Here is a 26,371-nt window from a genome sequence, read left to right on the forward strand (position 1 = left end):
CGCGTGTAGGTACCGAACCCTGAGTGTTCGTAGAATTTAGGCTGTTGGCTGTCCCGTTTGCGAATTGATATTGGACACCAATCGAGGACGTGCTTGCTGAAGCAAACCAGACCTGACTTTGCAACTCAAAGCAAGGCATTCCGAGATTCAAGCTGGCGCCCGGATTTATGCGCAAGCTCCTGCCGATCGAAACGGCCGATCGGCGCATCCGCTTTACGGCTTGGTCGACGGAAGCAGGAAGCCACGAGAGTGAAGCATCATGGCCAGGAACATGGCCACCAATGAACCCCTTTCAATAGTATGCGAGCGCGTCCAATGCCGTCCAGCGGTGCATACCTATGTCTTGGTACAGTATTATCGATTGGCGTTCAATGGCGAGACCGGTCGAGGGGTGAAGTCAGCTGGGGGCAAGGAGGAAGGGCAAGTACTTTTCGGCGTAGCAAACAGGCACGCGTATGTCAGATAGCTAAGGCGTGACTCGGCACACGCGCGGTCAGGACTCTGATTGGGTTCTGGTACATGTTAGATGGCGTCCAGCAGTGGTAGTCCATTAACTGGAGGCAGGGGTAGGACGATAGCTGACCCCAGTACTGTCACCCGCAATTAGGGTCACCACGCAGCGCAAGGAAGGATACTGGCATTGTGGAACCACGGCGATTGTGGATTCCGTGTCACGCTGGAGAGAGAGCGAGGATGGATGAATTGAACATACGTAGTAACTTGCTGAATAGTCTGGCTTCCAGCCATCCTCAGTTGTGACGAAAGGTGACCAAGAAGATGCCTGAAGAGGAGAGCGGCGTTCTTTTGAGGCGTCATTTGGTCACCTGAAGGAATGCTCGAGACCGGGCGATGGAGGTCAAGCTGCGGCGGGCAACAGATGCGGCGTTGTGGTTGTCGTGGAGTTGTCTGTTAACTACAGGGACGGATGGGTTTTCACCACAGCACACTCACATACCTGTCAGAGGTACTTGCTTGCCTCCAGACTCACCAGAATACGATAAAACTGTGCTCCATCGATCAGACTGCCAATATTCAGCATGGCACCGAGCAGGGTGTGTGGTTCTGCAGTGGATTTGCCCATGTCTGTGCGGTGCCGTATGCATTTGCACTGTACGTAGTGACGAGTAGTAGTAGGAGTAGTACTACTGTGTACGTATCCTGTAGCCAGCAGCCTGCACCGCCCAGCGATGCCCAGCTGTGTCTACGCACACCAGAATCCTACTAGTATTGTGGCGACTGCCCACGGTCTAAGCTCTAAGCGTGAAGGGTGATGAGGAAACCCTGCCTGCGCCCAAGAGCCCTAGTCAAAGTCCCTGGTATCCACGCGTATCCATCCCCAAGTCGGCCCGGCCGCTCATCATATGGGCCTGTGCCCGGGGCTTGAGCCTGTGCGCGTCCATGCGTACCTTACTAGGGACCTACCCAGAAAGTACTAGCACCGTGTACACCTGGCGCCTCCAGCTGCAGCTGCGCTGCGCTGCACTGCGCACCCTGGCACTACATCCTTGCAGTCTTGTACCGCACCTGGCTAGGCCCTGGCCCTGGCCCTGGCCCTGGTCAGAAAAATCCTTCCCCTTCGCTTCCCTCTCTCCCTCCCATTTTTCCTACGTTTCAGGGCGTGTCCGCTTCAAGTTCCCAGCCCACACACGTACGCTCTTAACATCCGCCCATTTGCTGCCTGTGGATAGGTCTGATGGAGACCGCTGTGGCCGATGATACTAAAACTCCATCGTCCGCCCTCCACATTGCCCAAGATTCCCTTACTACCCTCCTCAATCATTACTACACACAAAATATCCAACATTAGTCGAGACACACTCTTTATTGCTTTGCTGATTGCATCCGCATAAGAGCTAAAGAGACAGCAGACTCTTCGTCTCGCCTCAGATTACCCTCGCCGTCCGTCGATACGAACGACCAGCCACACTCCTTGGAAGCGACCGACAGCTGCTGACTGTATTCCAACGAGGCAATACTTCCCAAAACGTATCAACGACCTTGAGCCGTGGACTTGTATACTCTGGAGCTTCTATAAGAACGCTCCCCTCTCCTCTCTGTCACGATGTCGGAGTACACATACCCCCATTCTTCTACAACCTCGTCACAAGATAGGCACATGGGTTCCATGGCCGCCGCTCTCAGGATGAAACTGGAGAACCTCCCTCAACTCGATATCCAGAACCTCAAAAGCCTTCACACTTCGCAAAACAAACGACAGTCGTTGGAAGTGAATTCTGCAAACTCTTCTCGCTCTGCTCACTCCTTCAGCTCCAGACAGTCGGACGACACCGATGCCACAGACCTCACTGTGACCCCTAACCGTTCGCGCGCCAGTACATTTGACAATGCGGAAAGAATCACATCTCCCCTTGTCCAGACAGCCCAATGCAAGCCTCCACTACGCGTGGTCCTGGGCACCGCCTCAATGGGCTCTCACCTCTCGCCGCTGGCCAAAATCACCACGGTCGAAGATGCCAACAAGTTTGTCAACCTCTTCCGTTCACGAGGTTATGCCGACGTGGACACTGCGCGGGCATACCCGGTAGGCCGAGGCGGCACCTGTGAGCAACTCTTGGGCGAGGAAGCCCTTCGATTGTCCAAGTGGGCCAATGTCTCCACAAAAGTCGCCAGCTTCATGCCTGGATCTCATCGGGCGAAGAACATTGCCACGAGTATTGACAGATCCCTCGACGCCCTGAATCTGGATATGGTCGACATCATGTATCTGCACGCTCCAGACCGGTTCACACCATTTGAGGAGACATGTGAGGCCATGAACACGGCATATCTCGAAGGCAAATTTGAAAGATTCGGTCTATCCAACTACTCGGTCGAGCAAGTCGAGGAGATTGTCAGGATCTGCGAAGAAAAGGGCTATGTCAAGCCATCAGTCTACCAAGGCCAGTACAACCCTATCTGCCGGGGTGGTGAAGAACGTCTCTTTGCCGTCCTCCGCGAACACAACATCGCGTTCTACGCCTACAGCCCCTCGGCTTGTGGCTTCTTCTCCAATAAGGTGACACGCGCATCTACCACGGACAAAGACAGCCGCTGGAACATCGCTTCACCCCTGGGAGCCAAGTATGCCGGTGACTACTTCCACGATCCCCTATTCGAGGCCGCCGAGGTTGTTCGCCAACAAGCTAGGAAATTCGGCATCTCTGGCCACGCCGCCGCGCTTCGCTGGACTACCTGGCACTCTCAATTGGGCGCTGAGTATGGTGACGCCGTCATCATTGGTGCGTCGAAACTGTCTCAACTCCAGGAAAACATGAACATCCTCGAACAAGGGCCACTTCCCGAGGCCCTTGTGGAAACCTTGAATGGGGTTTGGGAGGGCGTCAAAACTTTTGACAAGGGTCCTCGCTTCTCCTTTGTCTGATTGTATCACGATACGGATTGCTATGATATGATGGTTACACTGGGGGATTCAGGGCTATGATTTTATGAGGCGTTTTTCGGGGGACTCTTCTGGGGCAACGACTTACACCAGAAGTCAAGAATACACTGGGCAAGAAGTTTCTATTGGATTAAGATCCCTCAAGTGCTGAGGCGGATCTATTTTTTGCGTTTACATTCACGAAGGATGTGTTGGCTCGGGCTTGGTTTTTTTTCTTTCGGCGCGACGTTATGTATAACGATACCCATTGCGGCTGTATGTTACTGGGGGATACAAGACAGCATGGAACAAACACGTACCGGTCTCTGGAAGACGCGGGATGGTCAACCCATCGAAACGAAAACGCTCGGATGATTGAAGCTCATGAGCATCTAGCTACACACATCATAGGCAGGTCGACGCGGACGAGTTGGCGCCTATAAAAATACAATTGGACCATGCGTCTATTATTGTTTCCCTAGTTCTTCTCTTCTCGTGTTTTTCTAGAATTCCTTCGTTGTGGCGCCTCTCCTTCCTTGCAAAGTGGTAGTGCTTGTGCGCTCTCACCTCAGTCCTACTTTTATGTGTGGCATCCTGGACAGGTCGCTTGACAACCACAATCCTCGTCAGACACGATCGAGACCCCGTCAAAGCACCTTGCACCTCGTCTACCTGCCGTCGTCCTCGTATACTAGGGCATAAAGCCGACCGGGCGCCTCACCATTGACTTACCTGTCCGTGGGCGCATGGCATTGGTGCCACACAGGATCATGCTCGCTTCCATATCCAGCTGTTGCTGGGCCCGAGACTCGGTTCCAACGCTTGCAGGGAACACAGTGCATCCAACAACCCCTTCAGAGAGCAAGCCACACTTGGGAAAAGCACAAGAACGAGTGCGGAACCATCAGGTGCAAGGTGGTGGGGTAGGAATGTTCGATCGAGGGCTGAAGCACTGGCACCTGGGACCCAAAGAGCCGGAAGCACAACCACGGGGCTGCGATCACATCATCAATGGCCAAAGGGAGGTTGCTCCCAAACAAATGTCGAATCCATGGCAGCGAATCACACCCACATTCCTGATGGTCGGGTAGCGCGCGCCACCTGTAAGCCCCGGCAGGATCCTTCCTTCGGAATGGCACCACCAATCTGTCTGGAAGCGGGGGATCTCTGAGAGACACAGACTTGAAGAAGACACCCACCTCGCGTAGGCCTTGTGACAGCAGACGAAAAGGCAAAGCAATGTCTGGTGGCGCATTCCATCCTCCAATTGATGGTTGCGGCATTTTCTTGCTGGCATATAACCTACAACGTTCATGCGGCTATTTTGTCTAGAATGACTGGGATTCTCGAGCACTCTCTGGTGGTCAGTGGTCAGTCCTCGTCTCGAAGCCAAAATCCTTCAGACTCTGGTTCGGCATCTCCTCCATTAGGAGAGTCTCCGGGAAGATTCTGCCGGCATAACGAAAGTCTCCTTCTGACTTCGGGCATGGCACAAAAGGCCACCCCGGGAGTCTTGCGCGTCTTGCTCGTGTCGCGAGGATGCAAGAGTTCACGCCCTGGATGGGTAGACCCAGGACATCCGAGAGGCAAATAATGACGTTGGAGTGTAGGAGCACTCTTTGAGGCTCTCCTCATCAGCAGACCATGATCCACGAGTGGTTGCCATTGCCATTCGTTGACCCTGGTGATCTGAGGAGTCGTGAGAACCCGTGAGCACAATGAGCGTGCATAGGATCCCATATCAGTTTGCACAACAGTCTCATTCCTCCAAAGGAGGCGGCACACGAGGGAACGAGACAAGGGCCACCCTTCCACGTGGATGGACTCCCATCATTCTGTCTCTCCCTTAACCCAGCTATCGTCTATGCCCGATGCGGTCAAGGCAACAAAAGAGTATGTCGCTAGTCAACAGGCATGGCTTTTCCGCTTGGTGTGCATGTTGTTTGGCTCGATGGTCAACCAATGCATCTGGCTCAACATTTTCTCGGGTTCACCCACAGACTCGCTCATCCACATGCGACCGGAGTGTGGGCTGTGCGTTACCTGGGTTATCCCATATATCGCAACTTGCAGCAGCTGTTACTCAGGCTGAACCTTTAGTGGACGCAGGGGTTGACGAAGCAAAGCCGGGAACAGTGCCTCGAGTCTTAATTCGTCCTCGTAGGCTTACCTGAGACTCGACCAGCCATTCTGTGATTGACGCCACAAAGCTCAACACCATGAGTCTTCATGCCCCCAATTCGATGGTCATCTCGTTGGCTGGGCGTTTTCTTATGGGTGTTACCGCTATCAATAATCTGTTAGGAATTGCGAGCGGGAAAGTCATCACCACCCATCTGCCGTGCTCGCTTCCACGATGTCAAGCAATGAATTCTGCAGGGGGGGAAACTCTAAGATATCTAGGTGCTCTTATGACTCTCAATGGTCCAGTTGCCCCTGCATCTGTTGATGTCTCAAAGCAGACTGTGAACTGGGCTGCTGCATGGCCAGGTTGAGCAGCCGCGAACCAAGCCATCGGTCGAAGCGACACGCCTCGATGTCAGAACTGTCTTGGTTGATCACCGATCGGATCGTCGTTGCTTCGCTGCTCAAACGAGACAATCATAGGTTACGCCCTCCCTAAGTTCGTCTATCCTACCGGCCAACCCGAGCGAGCATAAGCGAGACGATTGACTACTTCGCCTACCACTTCACGCCATCACCTACCTTCAGGCAGGGTTGCCCTCAGCTATACTGGGAGATATGGTTTCTATCAAAATTTGTGCCCACAAAATTGCCAGGCTGAATCTGCTGACGTTGGATGGATCTTCCATGTACTACGTTGTGGTGTCGACAGGCCTATGGTAATATGGGGTAGGTAAGATGCGAATTCCGCGAGATTCGTGTTGCTGAGGTGAGGAGTGAGCCTCTCCATCCGCCTGGTTCATCCTGTAGGGTGGCAACCCAGTTGTTCCATGGACCTTCTGATTGTTGTTTCAATCGATTGATATGTCATCAGAATCCACGGCGCCGACAAGCGAAGATGACTATCAAGAGCCTTTCGACTAGCTGACAACCGAGCGCCCCCGTGCCTTGGATCAATGTAAGCGATTGTTATGTGATGGCAACGACCTCGCTGTCGTATTCTCTTGCCAAAGCACTACTACCCAGCAAACCCATGGCCGCCATGCACCCGTCACTTCGTGTGTGCACCGCACTGCATCCGCTGCTTACTACCTACAGAAGCGGGACTCATATCATCCAGGTCATTCTAACTCGCACCCTTATTTGCCATGCCCCGATGTGAGGCCAGGCGGCAATGATGTGCTTCACCACATGCCATCAGGCGCGCCACAACATTCTGCACCGGATATGCAGCCATGGTCTGGTTGCTGCCATCCACGGCAACCTCGAGTCTAACCACCACCTCTATCAGCCCCCAGGTCACTAGTCCCAAGCAAGAAGATGCATGACTATTACTCCTTTCGTCTTAGATTTCCACACTCAAGTACCATTGCGCTACTGTACCCTATAACACACATCGGTACGCCCGCTTGGCAACGACGAGGACGGACCAGATTATGTCGTCCGTGTCAAAGGTCTAGAACCTGGAAGCGGACCAAGATCGCATGCCACGTGCACGGCGGCCAACGCAGTGACAAAAGGACCTTCAGAAGCCCAGCGATTCTGGCATTCCTCGCTTAACACACTTTTCCCCGGGGGGAAGGAAAGCTTCTAGAAGTCAGGAGTCAAGACATAATTGGACCAATGCCCCAACCTCCTGGAGAGATGCCCACGGTCCACATCTCCCCAGCTTCAGCTGGTGGGCTCTATAGAAGAGCTGGCTGCCACTTCTATTGGTCTCCGGCGTCGCCGGCGGTGTCAGTGCGGCTGAGCGCATGCCTTGTCAATGCTATATTAGATGGCCACGGACGGAGGTGCGTGCTCGAGAATGGCCCAATGCAGCGGAAATGGGAATCTTGAAATAACCGTCCTTCCAAATACGGTGCTGTGGCAAGCATATTCATATTCCGTCCTTGACAGATCTGTCTCTACCTGCCTTAGATGACCTCGGGGCGTCCGAACGAAAAGGAAGAGCTGAATGGGTAAGCGAAGCACACATCAATAAAGTGCAAACATGTACATACTATTCTGGAGTCGAGTCTCACTTAGCTGTCCAGGATTCAGCGCCACACGGACACAACACGATGCACGAGTGGTTCGGATCTTGCCAGCAAAACCGGAAAAGTGAGACCACTCGATTTGCGAAGGCAACCCAGGGTGAGCAAGCCTTTCCACTGTCCAATAGTTTCTTGACGGTGCACGGATCTAGACGAGAATCGAGATGTCAGAAGTCTTGTTTCAAGACTCAGCAAGCATTCTTGCATGCAAGGCGCAGACAGTCGCTTCCTACACGGAGCATACTGTAGTACCTACATCAGACCTGGCAATGGCAACGTCCTTACCACCCACGTGCATGTACTAGAGTCCCAGGGGCGTCTTTGATTGATGACACCGCGCCACGGAACACGAATCCTTGATTACCACAACCGATCAAAGAAGGAAAGCTGATCAGATCTTGACATCTTGTCAAGCTCATGTCAAGAGATCAGAAAAAAAATGCCGGAGACAGGATCCCGGGGATGCCGACTCACCCAACCCCAATGGTGACACTTCTCCCTCTGTTTCTGATTCTATTCTTGTCGTTTGCTGGTCACTGGGTAGAAGCACTGTCACGAAGAACACGTCCTGCCCTTCTTCAAAGCCTTACAGTGCCATAGGCACGTCCCAGTCCACCGCAAACAGATCGAGCGATGAGCACCCGGCGACGCGGGCGGTATCTTGACTAGTACTAGTAGGTAAGCCTCCTAAGCCACCAGCTTGGCAGATTTCAGCCTTCCGCGGTCTAGACCAACTCTCTGCACGCACCATCTCGATTCTCAGTTGGCGGGGATCCCATGGGGTTCAATCATGTCTCGGGGGTTCCGTCCTGATCAGGGACTCTTGCGCGATATTGGAAAAGATATAGAAGCTGGCGACGGCGCCCTGGTTGAGAACATGTCTACTCCTGGAGGTGGTATCTGGGGGGTAGATGTAGAATTAGTAAGTAGGCTGTAATTTGTAGGTCGAAGTAAAAGTAGCCTAAGTAACCATGATATGAATCGGTGTATAACATAAGATGCTGTGATAATGAGTAGGTAGGTAAGTAAATAAGTGTAGGTCTCATCAACCAGCCTTACTAGGCGCGTATTTTGAAAGGATCTAGATACGGTGTAAAGTTCCAGACATTTCGCAACCTGCATGTTGATTCGACGGTCGCAAAGGTCGACAATCGACAAAACAATGATATAGATGACAGTGAGTAAGTAGTAAGGATGGAGAGAGCAGATGCTGTCCTGATTGCAGGAACAAGAATTAATACTTCCATGGGGTGCTTTCGGTTGTAATAAAAGATAATTTATAGGTGGGTGGGTTTAAACTACTAGTAACGCTGCTCATGCGACGAGGCTGAGCCTTGTCAGGGGCTGGCTGATCTGGCCGCCCTCGTCGCTTCCACATATCATATTGGGTGTGTACCAACAACAATCGCTGCAATGATTGAATGGTTCAGTGTGCTCAAGTAAGCTGGAGTCCTTCTTTGTTCCCAATGAACTTAGACTACAGCTGATGGTGCACTATCGTCACAATCACGGGGCATTCATGCTTATGGGACACCTCGCTCTTCATACGTGGATGTTGTACTTCACAAGTATTTGATACTTACCAGCCATTTTCAATTATTGCTTTATGTGGGGCTTTACTCTCGCACGCGGTGAGAAAACCTCTCATCGACACGCAGCGACGACCTATGGTGGTTGCATACGCCCTAAACAATCCACATTCAACCTTGGTCCTCGGGAGACTTTGGAACCGGAGTCATCCTGTGTAAAATGAAGCAGGCTGCAGAACAGAACAATCTTCACCAACAGCGCATGTGATACCACAATCTCCGGACCAGTCTGGCCGTCACCGCCACTGATGATCGTGATCATAACGACGGCTCCAGAAGTCGTACATACTACATACTACACAGAGAGCGGAGAGCATCAGAAGACTAGTGATACCGATCACCATTTTAGTAGGACATGGCCAGCTCAGCAGACTTTACTTTCCTCATTCTAGTCTGACCATGCCCGACAAAGTGAATCTGTAGATCCTCTTCCATTCTCATTCTTCTTCTTCTTTCCCTTGTAACTTGTTTCCATCAACACTTTCTTGTCTCATAAGATAGGGATCCATGAAGCCATATCGTTTTCGATTTCAAACACAGCCGTCATGTTGACACAGATGGCACAACTGCCGGGGATTCGTGGAACATCGGACCACATGAAAGCAGTACTCACAATCACAATCACACCCCCGGCATTTTGTCGTACTTCCTTCTCCACGCATATCCTTGCTGTACTCTGTACTCTGTACCCCGTACCCCGGTGTCCTGTCTGTCCCTTGCTCCACGCTCCGTGGTTGTGCTGTTGAAGAAACCCCACTGTCGCGTACAACAGTACAGCGTAGAACGCCGGGGTAGGTAGCCAAGACTGGTAATGGTATCACAAAGGCAAGGCAGGGCATGAAACGTGTCACGAAAGACAGCATTTGCATCTGCTTCCGCATCTGCGGACACGAGCAGGGGGGCAAGGTGATAACATAAGTAGTGGAACTATACCTGACCCCTATTGTACCTACCTAGGTAGTTGTAGTTGAAATAAGTCGGGATAGGCGGTGTGTCAGGACTCAGCAGGCTAGCCCGTGAACGTCTGGTCCATGAGCATTGAGGGGAGAGAAGGATAAAGTGAATCACTCAACAACAGATGACGAACAGCACTGGACGGATCATGCTCAATGGCATTGGCACCTAATTCGCATTCGAGGCCCTGCAGCCTGCTCGAGGGGTTTCTGTCTTCCCTGTAGGCTGTTGCGGTCGACATATCGACCACCCCGTCCTACCTTGGCCATGCCTTTCTCCATCATGCTGTATCGCTGGCTGGGAACATGGGATTAGTCTCTTCTGCGTGAGTGTGCTCCTTACCTGGCCTGAACTCCATCGTTGTATGCTGTATCCTGGCCTGGCCGGATGTGTGCGAAAGACACAACAGGACGGTGGATGTGACAATCTTTCCATAAGGTTTGAGGGTTGCATGCTCGCTCGACACGTGTCAGCTTGTGGAATGGCATAGTCCAGCCTCAGTCTAGGTCCAGAGCAGCTCGAGATGACTAGTAGCCCAGCCCAAACCCAGCCCAGCGCAGAGTCTGAGATGAAGCCGAAACAACATGTACTCCGCAGCAAATGATGGTACTAACTGGTACCGAACTTGAGCGGCGGGACTGGCGACATAGGCCGCGAAATGCGGGTGTAAAGCGAAACCTTGAAAGAGAGAATCGATACTTACTATGAATATTTCGAGAAGCGTGTTACCTTGTGGCATGGTTATTTCTTGTGTATGTTGCAGGGGACAAAGAGTCGACCCTTGTGGTAGAAATTGATACCACGAGGAAACATTCGTGGTAATCTTCATTGCGGATGGTTATCTGAAGGGACGAAAGTATCCTTTCGCCACTGGCGGGAAGGATGCATGCAAACACCAAGACAGATGAATCAGGCACTCCAAGCGGTTGAGACATGCATGCATGCAAGTACCTAGTGTTTCGCTTCGAGCCGCCACATGTGTGCAGGACGAGGGCCGAGACGGGATAGATACGAGAATCGAGAACATCAAATGTGCCTGAATGGTGGAGCGGCTGAGAACAAGGTTCGACCATGATCAGAATATGTACCTGACAGACAGTTTCCAGGAGGTTGGAGCGATCAACATACAGCATGGTGCAGTCGAGTGAAGCGCATCGTAGGCGAACCACGCCTAGAGCTGTCGACGAATGCAAGACCACGGCATGTCTCAGGACGAGGACATGAAAAACGATTTAGCGAGAGACATAGAGGCGAACAGTCCATGAAGCTGGGGTGGCAGAGCCTACGCGCAAACAGGAAGGTTGAGATGCCGATCGAGGCTCAAGTCCGTAGTGATCGGAGGCCCATGGCGAATAGGATCGGAGGGAAGAATGCTTTCGTATTGTCCCAAAGAAAAGGTGCAACCTGGTTGGAATTGATTCTAACCATGGTATATGCTGTAGACCACCTGCGAAAATCAACCTTCCAACCACCCAGGAAAACCATTCAGCTCGAACGAGTGACAACTGTTCCGATCAACGGTCAAGACAAAGTTATGATGGCTGATGTTGAACAAGCCACGTCCCGCACAATCAAGGCAACTCTCCAACTCTTCATTCGGTTGTATCCTCCAGGCTCTGCTCATGGCCACGTCCCGTGGTGTTGGATGGGGGCTGGCCCATGTAGAGATAATCGTCGTCATCTGGATCCGTCCGCTCGACGAGACCGCTGCGGATGATTTCGTCACTGAGTCGAACCTCGGGCGCATCAACAGGCATAACGGATGTTCCTTTTGGAGTGAGATCTCCCAGATCTTGGACCAGGTAGGTTGAGTCGAGCAGATTGAGACGGAGACAGTACCAGCTCTCTGAAGCCATGGGGAACAATGGCGGAACTTGGGCTGTCGCATAAGCGGTTTGAAGGATACCGTGGCAGTCCTCCTAGATTGCCGATTGCACATTCAGTTCCGCCGCTGTGGTGTTGCGCTGTCGAGATAAATTGTCCAGCCATGTTCCACCCACTCTCACAGACACTCTTGGGAGCTTCACGCGAGGCCAGAGCATGCGCGTTTGGATTGCAGACTCATGGACAGACTCTGGCTCGATCCAGTGCCAGGCAGCCAGGATCTCGGCAATCTGATCAATCCGCCAGATGGGGATGGCCTTGTAAGAACCACTGGCCTGGACGGCACGTATCTAACATTCTCCAAAGACCAACTCGATTTGACATTCGCCCTTGTTGATTCTGTCCTGCAGGAGATCCTTCCAGTTCGCTGCCGCACGTTTTGCTCTCTCGACCAAGGCTCTCATGTACAGTTCACCATGCTCAATGTCGACCATATGGGGTGCTTTTGGGTCTGGAGAGTCGAAAGCTGGAGAGATGCGAATGACAAGCTCGGAGTGGAGGTCCCATGGGAACAGTGGAAGAGCACCGAGGTCAAACGACGTGTCATTGACATGAACAGAGAAGCGACGGTCTTCCCAGGAAACGTTGTCGGCCTGGTCTGAAGACAGAGCCGAGAGGGCCGAGACTTGAGCAGAAGAATCGTTCGAAGACATGATGACAAGTATGATGCGTATGACTGTGTTAGATCATGGATGCTAGAAGCTCGTGGTGAAATGAAGATGTGTCTAACGAATGTAATGTAGGGAAAAGAGAAAGGAGAGAGCACACAGGGAGCGAGGAGAGAAAAGGACAATGTTGCATCCTACCTGAACTGCAACTGCCATTTCAGCTGATCTGGCCCCCGAATATCAGCAGGTGCGAGCATAGATGTGACGAGAAAAAGCGTAGCAGGAAGTGTGATAGAGAAGGAAGTCGTGAGGTAGCTCGCAGAAGATCATGATGGTAAGCGTGATAGAAGTTTACTGTGGAGTGCAAGTATCGGGTAGTAATATATACAACGGAGTGTTTGTGTTTGAGTGCATTTCCGGCAAACCTTCCTTGTCTCGCACTAACTAGATTCCCCCAAGTACTAACTACGTAGTAGAGCCTCGCGGACCAGGCACCCGTTTCCTCCCATTGGCTGACAGTACACCCAGCACCGCGGTCCCTCAAAGTGGCTCCAAGGAACATTCAAGAAGTTTTGTGGGTGCGCAACTTGAAGTGAAAGTTCACAGCGGCGACAATAAATACAGTCTTCGGATCTCTTAATCTAGTCTGGCCAAGTGTTTTGCAAAAGCAAAATTAGATACTTGACTCACACCTGAAGCGCTCACCACTCCGTTACCCTTCGCATAGAAGCCACCACACCATTACCCAGCATGGCTGGCTCACAAAGTGGTAAGGCACATCGCTTCAACGCGAGATGAAAGCCGGCTAACAACCCCCCAGGAAGACCTCGGGTCTACTTCGACATTGAGATTGCGGGAAGGAAAGAAGGCCGTGTCGTATTTGAGCTGGTGAGTAGTGAACATGCCTGTATCGATTGCGCAAAGCTGACCTCCTCTACAGTTCAGTGATGGTACGTTTCTGGGTCCTCATTTACCTCCTTCCGTCCTTTCTAACGAAACCCGCAGTCGTACCCAAGACAGCAGAAAACTTCCGCGCGCTATGTACTGGTGAAAAGGGGGTTGGCAAGGCGGGCAAGCCTTTGAGCTACAAAGGTACGCAATGCGGATCCCATGGCATACATGAAGCGAGGCTAAGAGACGGGCAGGTTCAATCTTTCACCGTGTCATAAAGTCTTTCATGATTCAAGGTGGTGATTTCACAAATTTCAATGGCACCGGAGGAGAGTCCATCTACGGCGAAAAGTTTGATGACGAGAACTTCGAGTTGAAGCATGACCGACCATTCCTGTTGTCCATGGCCAACTCTGGTCCAGGTAAGAGCCCAAGTGTCTACGGCGCTCCGAGACGTGGCTGACATCTACAGGCACCAATGGCTCGCAATTCTTCATCACCACCGTTCCTACTCCGCATTTAGACGGAAAGCATGTCGTTTTCGGCGAGGTTATCAACGGCAAGAATATCATCCGAAAGATCGAGAATCTCCCAACACAATCAGACAAACCTACCGGGGGCGATGTGGTCGTGGTCGACTGTGGACAACTAGAAGGTGACACCTATGAAACTGCCACCCAGAAAGCTCCCGATGCCACTGGAGACCCGTACGAAGATTTCCCTGAGGATCAAGGCCAGGACTTGAAAGGTGAAGATTACTACAAGATCGCGCTAGACCTCAAAGAATTCGGCAACAAAGCGTTCAAAGCAGGGGATATCGAAACCGGCATTGAAAAGTACCAGAAGGCATTGAGATACCTGAACGAGTACCCTGCAGCCGCCGAAAATGACCCCAAGGACCTTCAGAGCAACATTGACCAGCTCCGATTCACTCTACACAGCAACTCAGCACTTCTGGCTAACAAGTCTAAACGATATGCCGAAGCGCAGAAATGGGCCACATTTGCCATCGATGCCATCCCCAAGGACGCCAAGGACACCGACAAAGCGAAAGCCTACTTCCGACGTGGACAGGCTCGAGTTGCGCTGAAAGACCTGGAAGAAGCTCTCAAAGATTTTGAGCAAGCAGCAAAGCTGGCTCCCGAGGATGCTGGCATCAAGGCCGAATTGGCAAAGACGAAGAAAAATCTTCAAGACAGTATCAAGAAAGAAAAGAATGCCTACAAGAAATTCTTCAGCTGAGAAGCATGACTGAGGACAGGCGAGGAAGTGGTCAATCGGGCCCACTTCATTCGTGTGCCGTCTTGACGTTCGCACACACTCCCACATCACGAAGCGGCCCCATGTGGGACATGGGATGACCAGTGAACAAGCTATTGAAAGCCGAAGCCAGCCATAATCGGGCATTGGAGAAAGAGTAATCCACGACATGCCATTGATGCTGATGTCAGCGATGAATAGATGACCATGATCAAGGACAAAAATCATAACCTGAATGATCTTTCCAACTTCCTTGCGAGAGCGCGTTTCCGCTCCAACAGCAGTGACCAACAAATGCCATCTCTGGGCCTGTCCGCTGGCATTGGAGTTTTTCTTTTCAGCGCCAGCCTCGTGCCCAACTCAGCTGCCCAATTCCTGAGGAATGCAACTCGTGATTACGTAGTGTGCACTTTTCGAACACTTGACTCAAGGTTGACTTCTCCCTTCAGGATTCCCGGCAAGGTTATCCGTACTTCTTCCAATCTTCATTTCTTCCTTCCACGTCGTGCGCTCCTGCTTGGCTACCCCTGGTCCTCGATAGACACTTCCATATAGCCCGCTTGCCCAGGATTTGCCTGCTGTTGCCTTGTCACTTTCTCCATCCTTGCTGACTGCCTTGACAGTATGTTTGCGCCGATACCACTTGCCATAGTTCAACAAATAATACAGGCGGAATGAAAGAAAGGCGAACTTGTCGTTCTCCAGGTCCTCCGGGTACTCCGCGCCGAGATCAACAGCGGCAGCAATGCCCGAGATGATGGCGACTTCGTGGGCGTTGACCAAATTCCAAGCGGCGGCGTAGCGCACGCAGCGCTTACCCTGCAAGAACATCATCCAAGGCACGACGAACAGGTAATGGGTGTAGCTGTGGCACAGCTGATGCCACCAGTCCTTGCGGATGACCTTGGTGTCGTCGATCTCGTGGTCCGTCCACAGGTGGCCGTCGCGGTCCTTGTTCAGATAGATTGTCTGGAAAACGTGGTCTTCGAACGGCACCTTGTCCGGGAACTGTGCCTGGTAGTTGGTCGCATCGAAGCACATTTCCAGCTTGGACTTGTCTTCGCCGTACATCTTGATGTAGTACATTGGGCGGAAGTTGGACTTGGCCCACTCGCAGCGCGATGACTGGTCGACTCCAGACAGCGACTTGACTGCCAGCTGGTCGTCGTAGAAGTTTTGGTAGTGTTTCTTCATGTAGTCGGCGTCGGTGTGCGTGATGGTGATATCGTCGGAGAACTTGGCGCTGCCCAAGACACGCCGCTCGCGCCAGGTGGAAGTCTTTGACAGAACTCGCTTCGCAGTGTCGGCCAAACAGCAGAGCACGAGCTCGTCGTAGCGTTCTTCATAGGTGGGCGCGTCCGAGTCGCCGTCGATCGGATTGTGTCCATCGGGGGCAGGGGTGCGGCTCTTCAGGGACACGATGACCCCCGATTTGTCGCGATGCAACACAGCCACGAGCTCCGTGGACAGTCGAACTTTCACGCCACGGGACACGAGGTCTTTGCGCCACGATTCGTAGAACTCGCTGAAATTGGGAAACACCACCATGGGAGGCTGGTTGCTCGCAATGCTGACCCGGTCCAGCGGGTACCACATGCCATACGTAGGACTGGTACAGAGCCGCTCGAGCATGATTGCCGGGACATTGGGGGTCTCGTTGCCAGTGCCGAGAAACAAAGCCGTCATGGGCAAGGCGATCGTGTTGGTAAATTCCTCCGAGAACATCCACAGCTTGAAGAAGACACGCATGGGCATCAGGGCGAAGAAGATCTCGAACCAGCGCATGAACTTGATGGCGGAGTTGAATCGCTTGACTTCCTTCTGATGCCGCGCCAGCAAATCCGTGGGGAAGACATTGGTCCAGAAGGTCTCGTCCTTGCCGAAAGACACTTGCAGATTGACCGGGTCGGCGTGGTAGCCTTGCTGCGCGAACATAGTCAGCGTGTGGTGGAAGATGTAGCTGCCCCCTTGCACGCCTTGGTTGAACCAGCTTGCGCCGTGCCGGGATTTGTCCAGCGGCACAGCAAATGCTTGGCCGCCGCAATAGTCAACCGCGTCGATTAGCGTGATGTCGAAGCCGTCGGCCTTCTGTGAGAGATGATGTGCTGCGGACATTCTAGAGGATAGATAGATCGCACATTGGTTAGTCACAATTGTTCCAAAAGTCTGCCCATCTGTAGGGCGGTAAGGGTGATATCTTACCCGGCAGCACCGGCGCCAACGACGAGAACCTTCTTTTTTCTCTTCTTGCTGCGCTCATCATTGCGGCTGAATGGGTTCTGCGACATCGCTCTGCCTCGAGTTGTCTCGCTCGATGTCATTTCTAGGAACGAGACCGACAAAAGCCAAAAGGTAGTCTTCACGGCCTGATCATGTTGTCCTTCCAGATCTGGAGGTTATATCCCCTGGGAGATCCTGTATACAAAGTGTCCGTGTGGTGTGGTCGCTGCATGACACCTGCGTCGCCTCGACGACGTCATGACCTCCCCAAAGGATCTGTCAATGTCAGGTACCAGATTCATGATTGATTGGCGATGCAGGCGTCAACGAGATCTGAGACAGAGCTGACCTGTCCGTTCACTGGTAGTGGACGTCTCTAAGCTGATATAGTCAACGGCGGGTGCATTTCTGTAGCTACTACCATGCAGCCGACGATCCTGATGATGCCAGCCTTATCCCCCTTCTCGCCAATGGCTGAAACATCATATCTTATCGACAACGCATCAAATCTTATCTAATCTTAACCAGGATGCAGCCCCACCGCGAGCTAGCCCCGCAGTTTCCCTTTTCGGCTAGTGGAAGCGACGTCGGAAGCGTTCCGTGAGTCGCGCAACTGCGGAGAAGAACGACTCGAGGTCAAAGTTGGTGTTTTCCTCTTCAAAGTCCCACCATTGAAACTGCTTCAATTCAGCTGCTTATTACTATTTGTTGAGCGTTTTCCCTCGTCCATCAAGCCCTTTTATGCACCATGGCAGCCAAAGTCGCCCTCGTCACCGCCTCAAGCGCCGGTCTGGGTGCGGCCACAGTCAAAGCATTGGCCGCCCACTTTCGGATCGTGGTGAACTACCACTCGAGAAAAGAGAAAGCCGAGGAAGTGATCAAGGAGGCATCCTCCATCCCAGCAACGTACAACACCTCCACGGGACCACGCTTCCACGCCATCAAGGCCGACGTTTCGCAGCGAAGCGAGATCCAACGCCTCGTGGCCGAGACCGTGTCCACGATGGGCCGCTTGGACGTGGTCGTGAGCAATGGCGGCTGGACGCGAGTGACCGACTTCTTCGACCTCGAGCAGCAGATCAATGAAGATGACTGGGATCGCTGCTTCAATGTCAACGTCAAGAGCCATCTGTGGCTGCTGTACGCTGCCAAACCGCACCTGGAGAAGACCGCCGACGAGGAGGGCGTGGGTGGTTCCTTCGTCACCGTCGCCAGTCTTGCTGGTGTCCGGCCGAGCGGCAGCTCCTTGCCATACGCCGTGACCAAGGCGGCGGAGATCCATTTGACGAAGGGCCTCGCTTTGATTTGCGGTCCCAAGGTTCGCTGCAACAGTGTCAGTCCTGGTTTGATGTTGACGGAATGGTGAGTTTAACGTGTTTCCAGAGCGGCGGGTTGGGGTAATGTGGACAGGTGCTGACATTGTGATTCGCGTGCAGGGGCAATCAATTCCCAGAGTCGAAAATCAAAGCCACGACGGAGAAAACAACTTTGAAAGCGCTCGCCACGCCCGGTGATGTCGCTGAGCAGATCAAGACCTTGGTGCTGAGCAAGTCTATGACAGGTCAGAATATCGTCATGGACGGCGGAATCGCAATCTAAAATGTCCTTTTTTCTCAATCCTCCATGCTTTGCGGCTGTCTAGAGGAAATGTCGATCTCCTCAGCTACAAATTGATTGCAACGGAGTCCGCCAGATCATGTGTTTCTGCGACTGTGCAACCTGATCCTATTCGACCTACTACTAGTTCAGCACTCGTCCGAGCCGGTCCTCATCATCTTATCCTCGAGCTGTGCAAATGCAGCCGTGGCAAATGCACATTTTTCTCATCATGCTTGCGCGGTGTTGCCATAAACCGGCTATGGTTAGTCATCGCCAGAATTGTCGGCCTTTCGATAGAAGATGTTTGAAGGTTGACCTGTGAACCATCCTTTGGCGGCTTGGTACACTTATTAACTTGAGGAGCTTCGTCGTATACGAGAGACATGGGATCTCGATCAGTACTTGGATGTCTGGGCTGGCTTGACGATATGTCTGGACCCCATTACAGGGTATACTGGAACGTTTGGCTAGTGAAGTTGCTCCTACTGTGAGGATCTTGCAGGTAAGTAGCACTGCAAGATGGCTTGGTCTGTTACGTAGACCGTGGTGTCTTATTACAGGAAGTCTGGAAGCTCCATGAAAATAGCCAATAGCCAATCGTCAACCTATGCTCTTGAACAGTATGGCTTCCATGTGATTGATGCTGTAGATTGCGCGACCTAGTCATCGAACGCCGCACTTCCCAGATCCAGCCGCCGAAGCGTGCCCAACGCGATCTTGCAACCTCTCTTGACAGTCTCTCTGTCGTCCTTCGAGACCAGATCCGACTTGCGGACATTTTTTTTGATGAAAAACTGCAGCCGTTTGATGACCTGTGGCGACTCGGCAGTCCGCCCAAAGACCTTCTCCAGCACCGTCTCCTTCCCTTTCGCCTCGGTCATGAGCATGATCAACAACAACTCGACAAACATACTTGTTCGCTCCTTGATATAAGCCAGATCAAGGACCTTCAGAACACCCAACGTCTCCGCTCCATCGAGGATGAGATGCGCATAGAGCTTGGCCAGGTTCGCGACTTCGCTCATCTTGACATCATTCTCCTCTTCACGGGTATCGTTCTCGTCGTCCAGATCCGGGTTCTCGCCCATTCGCCGGAAGAAATCCCACAGCGCGAACTGGAAAGCCTTCCGCATGCGCTTGTCAGCACACAGTCGTTTCGCCACCAGCGTGTAGTAGTGGTTGTAGGGATTCTCGCCAGCAGCGCAGCGCAGGAGGACGCGAGGAACCTCTTGCTCTTGCGCCCGCTTGAGACGCAGCTTGAGCAGTCTCATATGTGCATCTTGAGCGTCGACAGCCGAGAGGAGGGCGACGAAAATAGAGCGTCGCACGTCCGTGTTCATACCATACTGCCGAGCGAGGGCGAGGAGGTCGATGGACTCGTCGTCGTCGTCCAGGATTCGCTCACTCGAAGTGAAGAGGGTGTTGTCTGTTGTCGTTGTTGCAGCAGACGTGGTTGATGGGTTGTTTGTGTCTGTATTGCCATTGCCCTTCCAACTCGCGCCGACGAGCCACCATTTCCCCTTCCTGTCGCTGTTCTTGAGGTCGTCGCGGCTGGTCCTCAAGGGCTCCGAGGCTCGGATGGTGCGATTGTTCAGGGATCCAAGCACTTTTCGCATCTGCGTGATATGTTCGCTGGAGAGGCCTGCATTGTTGGTCGCCGCCTTCATTCGATTGTTTTTCAGATCTGTGATGGTTTCGATCATGAATTTGGTCCGCACGCTCATCTGCTCGCCAGCTGCCGTCATACGCGCAGTCTCCTTCTGCATCAGCTGCACAATGTCCTTGAGGGAAGATGGGTCGTCTTGTCTGAGCTGGGGCCCGCAGTCTCGCATCAACCGAAGGAGTAGTTCGGTATTGCTTTCGCTCAGCTTTTCCAGCAGCAAACGAATATGGTCGAAGACAATAGTGCTGTTGACCACGTGGAACGTGAACATATTGGACAGCAGACTGATCAGGTTCAACGACTCCTTCCCTCCTGAAGCCGCATCATTATGGTATTGGTCGAAGCGCTCGACTATCTGTGAGAGGAGCTCTGCGCCGAAGTCGACGCCGACGACTTTGTAGACCGCAGCAGCAAATGCAGCATGTAGGATGACGAACGTGTTCTGCAGCGCCGATTTGTTGCAGAACTGGGTCAGGAGAAGGTCTATCAGGACGGTGGTCACGTCTTGTCGTGGATTTGTCTGATACACCTTTTCAATCTCGCCCAAGATAGACACGAGATTGGCTTCGGAAAGCTTGTTGAGGTGGCCTTGGACTTGTCGCTTTAATCGCTCCAATGAAGGCCCCTCGGAATTTTGTGCTTTCCTCAAAGACGGTGGAATGTATTTGCCGGGTGGTGCGTTCGGTGATACTGGAGCGACGTAGGGATTCTCTCGTACCTTCTTCGGCGCAGGACGGGGGGCCTCTTCTTCGTCGTGTTCGTCGTCCTCTCCCGCCAAGTCGGAGCCAAACTCCTCAAAGTCGTCGTCAGAAGCACCATCCTCATCTTCGTCCAGTCCCAGCCCGTCCATATCCGAACTTCCATCTTCTTCAGAGTCCTCATCACCAAGATCTAAGTCGTCTTCATCTTCATCGCTCTCCTCCAGATGTTCACTTGCTTTCCGCCTTTTCCTCTCCAGCCACTCTTCCGCCTCGGTCTTCCGCTTGACTCCACGGTCCTCAGCGTCCAAGCCTGCAAGTAGATCGTCCAGTCCGTCTTCTGCGAATGATTTGGGCAACTTGTTCTTCTTGAGTCCGAGCTTTCTCTCCAACGCATTGATCTCCGCCTCATCCTGTGCAAGCCGCTCTTTGAAAGCTTGGGAGGAAGCATCGAGGACAAGACCAGGAGACGTAGACCGTGATCTAGACGACAAGGATAATTCTGAGAGTGACGGGGATGGCTGTCTCGGCTTTTTGAGGATCGACCTCGGTTTCGGTGTAGGCTGTTCCTTCCTGGTACTGGTTGCCTTCGCCGCTGCTGTCTTCTTCGCCGAATTACGTTCGCGGACAGTGTCTGGTCGGTCAGGTTCTTCGTCGTCCTCCGGATCGAATCCATCGTTGTCGGCTGCGGCCCATCTTTGACCCTTTGCGCCTCTTATATTCTGCTTCCGCTCGTGTCTTTCGGCCTTGCGCTGCTCCTTTCTGTCCTTGACTGCGCCATGTTGTCGCCGCCCACCCGTTCGCGGGCCGTCAATGCCTAACTCTTTTTGCAACGCAAATGGCAATTTCAAGCCACTGCCAGGTTGTGACCGACGGGCGTGCGACATCTATACCACAAGCCCAGAGATCAACTCTCACCCTTCAGTTTAGCGTCGTCGCTATGTAAGTGGTATGTAGAAAAACGAGCACTCGGTCCCAGGCAAAACTGCGGCCTGAAATTATTTCGACTCCGGCGGATTTAAGCGGCGATAACCGAAATCTTAGCGTTGGATCTCGCTCTAATCTGTCGGACAGCAAGAAATCCCCCACTGAAACAACTCCATACAAACTCTTGATATGACATCCATCCATCCATTGATGTACGTTCTAACTCCGTGACACTCACACTACAAGAGCATCGCGCGTCAAAGAAACCGCACAATGTCGCAAGAGCGCGTGAGTAATGATGAGGTAAGAAGATCCTGCAGCAAGAGCCTGTGCACTTCTCATAAAAGCCTACGACTATAATGAACCAAACTGATCCTATGTGGCATATATAGTTCCTGAACCGGCTCACCGTTCTCCTCTCCTCGACACACTCAGAAAGCCATGGCTCTGTATACCTGACTCAGAAGCCTCTCATCCCTACCACAGCCGACTCATCATCATCATCACCATCACCGCCGTCACAGATCCTCGTCCGCGCCACGAATGGCCTCTCCAAACCTCATCGCACAGCCAAACCCAAGTCCAAATCTGCCGACTCTGGCAAGCCGAAGGTCAAGCTCGCAACGGTCGTCGAGGTGGCGGACCTAGATGCCTTCTATGCGCGCTATGCGGAGGTATGCAAGAAGGGAATGGAGGGCTTGAGGAAGCGCGATAAGAAGAAGGCCAAGGAGAAGGCGAAGGCGAAGAAGAAGGGGAAAGCTGCGACAGGCGCCGCTGGGGCTTGAAAAGGCATTGGTGGAATTTGACTTCCGAAAAGAACATAGACGACATGGGTTACTCCCCGGTCGGCATGAAGCAGGGTGACAAGCACATTGGTGCTACATCTGGCTCTGGCCGTGGCCCCTTGGTTTATTTCGATGACTGAGGCGCAAGAGAGATCCCCGGTACAGGTCGACCGAAAGCAGTCAGCAGAGAATGGCTTGGGACGTGTCATCAACGGCGGAGCTCAATATTGCTCCATACTAGTCATACCCACTGATTCTATGGCGGACGCTTCAATGGGAGTTAGCGAGGCCAGACTTCGCGATCGTAGGAGCCTTGAAGGAAAGAAAGTCTGCAAGGACAGGAGCCATTGACGGGCCTTTTCGAAATGATACGAGATATCGATGAAAGAAAAGAGCCCGAGGACACGTCAAGGGTGGAATTATGGTATCTCGTTCGAGCCTGTATAACTCCATCTTGGCTACTATCAGCCACAAATTGCGTACCTCCCATATTTCATTGGTAATCATTCAACCGTATCGACTCCCAAACGCCATGCTTTAGATTAAACCCTGTCATGACCAATACTGGCAGCCTGATTTCGTGGGTCCTGTGCTTTCATTATTTGGAGACTCAATCCAAGTCGAATATTGAATCCGGATGGTCTCCTTGAATTGTGGTTGTCGATTTGACGTCGGCACTCTGTGGTCTCCCACGGAGAGGAACGCCAAAGTCATCTTCATCCTCAGAGTCAAGTCGCATGGAGCTCACTTGGTCGGGAAAGCTCGATCTCCGTCGGTGTTGCTCCGGTCGTCGGAACAGGTCTCCGCTGAGAAGATCGTTGACGGTTGCTCCGCCCGCAATCCGAGCCAAGATGTGCACCAGCAAGACGACAGCCTCGACAGGTTTGACAAGTGCCACGTTGCATGCCTTCTGAAGTATCGCCGCGGTGAAATGGCCTCCTTGGCTCGGTGATGATGAAGGTGAGAACAATGTTGCAGATGGTGGTAGCGGTGATAGTGATCGTTTCATATTCAAGCGTCGCCTCAGCCCATCATTCAATGGGGATGGGGTCTGCACCTCCGGCCAGGATGACTCTGATGCGGTGGACCTTCCAAGTGCTGGTGTTGAAGCTTCTTCGAATGAGTCCCTTATCGGTGATCTAGGATCGAGGGTTTCCTCGACATGTTCATCAACCGTGGAAGCTGTCACAGTCAATTCGGAGATGTCTCGTCGGTGTTGGTGAACGTTGATAGAAAATGGGTTGAACGTCTCCGTTTGAGGGGTCCTCTCAATGTCTATGCTCTCGACATTTCCATCCAGCATTTCCTGTGCCAGAGATGCGGTCGTGTGAAAAGAATCCGCACTTGAAACCCTGCTGAGGGCAGCCTCGGGTGTCTGCTCGTGCGGCACAATCCCCACAGGTTCGGGGTCTTCTACCTTACCCGGGAGCAGATCCTGGTTTGTGCTCTCAACGGGCGTGCAAGAGTCGGGTCTATGAGTCGGCTGTGAGATGTCACCAAGCTCTTCAAAAGGCGCCGATGTCTGCTTTTCCGGCAACTCTGCTGGCGCGCCCTCTGAGGAGGCGTCGAGTTCGTCATTTGGCGAGGAACCGATTTCGGGGACCTCAACGGCCGCTAGATTCGACACTGGTTGGGTACTATGCTCGTTATCGCTTCTCTGCACATCTTCCTCGTCGGCTCCTTCGACCAATACAGCGCCTTCCACCACGGCTGATGGGAGAGGTTCTGTTGGTGCTCCTGCGTCTTCGAAGTGAGGTTCTATCGGCGATGTCGCCATAGTAGGTGTCGAAAGGTGCTCTGCCCGGTCTGATAGCTCTGGCATCTCAGCGACCGTCTCGCTTAGCTGTCCGGGGGAGGGTGCGTCTTCACACACAACAGGCGACTTTAGTGGGCTTGCCATGTTGAGGGATTCGCTGCTGTTATCCTGGTTCGAGTTGGGTGTTTCCTGATGAGACCCTTCTTCGCTGGAAGTCTCATCATGCTTAATGTCGCCAACTTCCTCGCTAGACGCAAGGCTGGACGGTGTAGCAGGACGATACCCATCTGGTTCGTATTGGGGCCGTGGAGATGGACCACGACTGGCGCTGAACCCATAGTCTGAGCCGCGACGACCATATGCCTGAAGCGGAGTCGGGGTACCTTGTCCCTGCAAGCTCCATGTGCGAGTGGTTTTGATCCTCTGCAAGGGTAATGGGTCGGTATTGGGCGCTGTGGAAATCGGAACCTGCTTTCTTTTCCATGCCCCTTTCCGTCGAGGCGTAATAGCATCGTCTGGTAGGTCAACGTGGAATGCTCTTTTGAAAGGGCACGGCGTCCTTTCGAACCGTAGGATTTTGCCCAAGACCGTTTTGAGTTCTTGAACCTTTTCTTTATCCGCCTCTGTTTCCGCTGGCAACTCGATCCTATAGTACCGGAATTTCCCAATCCGCAAAACGAATTTCGATTCACCGTCGACGCACCAGCACTGTGAATTCCGCATGATGGTATGGATCACCTTTTGATCGGCAGACTTCAGGAAATTGCTCGATCCTCGAACCTTTTCGATCACTATCGGCCCGGTGGCAGCCAGCATCTCCGTCCGTGACCGCCATGGTAGAGTCTCAATGGTATCGACAGGGTAATCGGTTTCCGGCAGTGTTTCCTTGCTAGTCGATGGGATCGAATCTGTAGGAGGCGAGAATGCGATAATACGGGCAGAAGGGTGCGAGAATAGGATGTTGGAATCGGCGTCAGCCTCGTTAAGACCTGCACGTTCGTGGAAGGAGAGCACGCGTGGGGGAAGAGTGAACGACCTGCGGTAGCCTTGAAGCGGTGGCCGGTCGCCATAGGAGGGTGAGCTGGCCATGCTGCATCTTTGATACTCTCGCAGTCAACGAAGAGACGACGGTATGTGGATGCTGTTGAGATACTTGCTCGAAGTGTTGACTGACCAAGATATGCTAATTACTGTAGACAAGATAAACATTGGTGTGGGCGTAGGTGAGTTTTACGCGTCACGAACCTCAGGTTGGAGAAGCATCATTATTAGCGGTGAAGTGGAGTGGTTCACGCCCTGAGAGGCTAAAAGAGGGGAGGCAACGCGCCCGTCGGGGAGGGAACCACAAGCCACATCAGTTCTTGGGGGGCGCCTAAATGTCTTCAGGGTGAGATCTTAGGCTTGATTAGCCCCTAAAGCTATGCACCTAGATGATATCCTAGTCCTAGGGACCCCCTAGTCCTCAGGCTGGCCTTGCTATAGTAAGCGCCATCCCAAGCCGTGGAGGTCTTGCAAAAGACAGGAGAACAACTCAGCCCTTGTTCTCCTGTCACTGCCATCATTCTCAATGTGATGCACTGAGCGAGTTTCCACACTCGAGTCCATTGTTTACCTGAGTATCAAGTTAATAGTCAAATGGTTGCTGGTGTCTGTTACTCCTGTGAGTGCTCCAGCCTTGTCGACTTCCTTCCCTCCGCCTTTTCGCGCTGTCCACAGAACATCACTCCTGCAGCCTGAAGCCATGGACACGATGGATGTATCCAACTTGAGATCGGCCCTCGTAGCGGACAGCCCTCGCGAGTATCAACCATGCAGAGAATGTCGAGCGATATCAGCCTTGTTCCAGTAAGCTCAGCCTTGTCGGTGGGGGCACCAAGCCCGAACTATGACATAACTCCGGACTGCGTAACTCTCTGGATACATTTCCCGCCTTTAGGCACACGACACCTTTGATGTTCTCATGCCCTGCTCTCCAGAACTTCCAGAACTCCCAGAACA

General features: G+C 52.7%; 9 protein-coding genes across 9 annotated transcripts; 4 read left to right on the top strand and 5 right to left on the bottom strand.

Moving 5' to 3' along the window:
* Nucleotides 1-2,125: 2,125 nt before the first annotated feature.
* On the top strand, nt 2,126-3,382 carry A1O1_06017 (uncharacterized protein; the record flags this gene model as incomplete). Its single annotated transcript, XM_007726899.1, has 1 exon — nt 2,126-3,382. One exon carries the CDS (start codon nt 2,126-2,128, stop codon nt 3,380-3,382), a length of 1,257 nt encoding a protein of 418 aa, XP_007725089.1.
* Nucleotides 3,383-11,674: 8,292 nt separating this feature from the next.
* A1O1_06018 (uncharacterized protein) lies at nt 11,675-11,938 on the bottom strand (the record flags this gene model as incomplete). Its single annotated transcript, XM_007726900.1, has 1 exon — nt 11,675-11,938. The coding sequence occupies one exon, from the start codon at nt 11,936-11,938 to the stop codon at nt 11,675-11,677; it is 264 nt and encodes an 87-aa protein (XP_007725090.1).
* Nucleotides 11,939-12,256: 318 nt separating this feature from the next.
* On the bottom strand, nt 12,257-12,619 carry A1O1_06019 (uncharacterized protein; the record flags this gene model as incomplete). The annotated part of the gene is made up of 1 exon (XM_007726901.1): nt 12,257-12,619. The coding sequence occupies one exon, from the start codon at nt 12,617-12,619 to the stop codon at nt 12,257-12,259; it is 363 nt and encodes a 120-aa protein (XP_007725091.1).
* Nucleotides 12,620-13,324: 705 nt separating this feature from the next.
* Nucleotides 13,325-14,707, top strand: A1O1_06020 (peptidyl-prolyl cis-trans isomerase D; the record flags this gene model as incomplete). Its single annotated transcript, XM_007726902.1, has 6 exons — nt 13,325-13,343; nt 13,395-13,462; nt 13,515-13,524; nt 13,580-13,666; nt 13,720-13,887; nt 13,938-14,707. The coding sequence occupies 6 exons, from the start codon at nt 13,325-13,327 to the stop codon at nt 14,705-14,707; spliced, it is 1,122 nt and encodes a 373-aa protein (XP_007725092.1).
* A 444-nt stretch (nt 14,708-15,151) lies between these two features.
* On the bottom strand, nt 15,152-16,840 carry A1O1_06021 (uncharacterized protein; the record flags this gene model as incomplete). The annotated part of the gene is made up of 1 exon (XM_007726903.1): nt 15,152-16,840. One exon carries the CDS (start codon nt 16,838-16,840, stop codon nt 15,152-15,154), a length of 1,689 nt encoding a protein of 562 aa, XP_007725093.1.
* Nucleotides 16,841-17,693: 853 nt separating this feature from the next.
* A1O1_06022 (alcohol dehydrogenase) lies at nt 17,694-18,544 on the top strand (the record flags this gene model as incomplete). Its single annotated transcript, XM_007726904.1, has 2 exons — nt 17,694-18,307; nt 18,382-18,544. The coding sequence occupies 2 exons, from the start codon at nt 17,694-17,696 to the stop codon at nt 18,542-18,544; spliced, it is 777 nt and encodes a 258-aa protein (XP_007725094.1).
* Nucleotides 18,545-19,203: 659 nt separating this feature from the next.
* On the bottom strand, nt 19,204-21,792 carry A1O1_06023 (uncharacterized protein; the record flags this gene model as incomplete). The annotated part of the gene is made up of 1 exon (XM_007726905.1): nt 19,204-21,792. The coding sequence occupies one exon, from the start codon at nt 21,790-21,792 to the stop codon at nt 19,204-19,206; it is 2,589 nt and encodes an 862-aa protein (XP_007725095.1).
* Nucleotides 21,793-22,105: 313 nt separating this feature from the next.
* A1O1_06024 (uncharacterized protein) lies at nt 22,106-22,617 on the top strand (the record flags this gene model as incomplete). The annotated part of the gene is made up of 2 exons (XM_007726906.1): nt 22,106-22,135; nt 22,225-22,617. The coding sequence occupies 2 exons, from the start codon at nt 22,106-22,108 to the stop codon at nt 22,615-22,617; spliced, it is 423 nt and encodes a 140-aa protein (XP_007725096.1).
* A 610-nt stretch (nt 22,618-23,227) lies between these two features.
* Nucleotides 23,228-25,462, bottom strand: A1O1_06025 (uncharacterized protein; the record flags this gene model as incomplete). The annotated part of the gene is made up of 1 exon (XM_007726907.1): nt 23,228-25,462. The coding sequence occupies one exon, from the start codon at nt 25,460-25,462 to the stop codon at nt 23,228-23,230; it is 2,235 nt and encodes a 744-aa protein (XP_007725097.1).
* Between the last annotated feature and the right edge of the window lie 909 nt (nt 25,463-26,371).

This window comes from Capronia coronata (assembly GCF_000585585.1).
Source record: "Capronia coronata CBS 617.96 chromosome Unknown acBCG-supercont1.5, whole genome shotgun sequence".
NCBI classification, from domain to species: Eukaryota; Fungi; Ascomycota; class Eurotiomycetes; order Chaetothyriales; family Herpotrichiellaceae; genus Capronia; species Capronia coronata.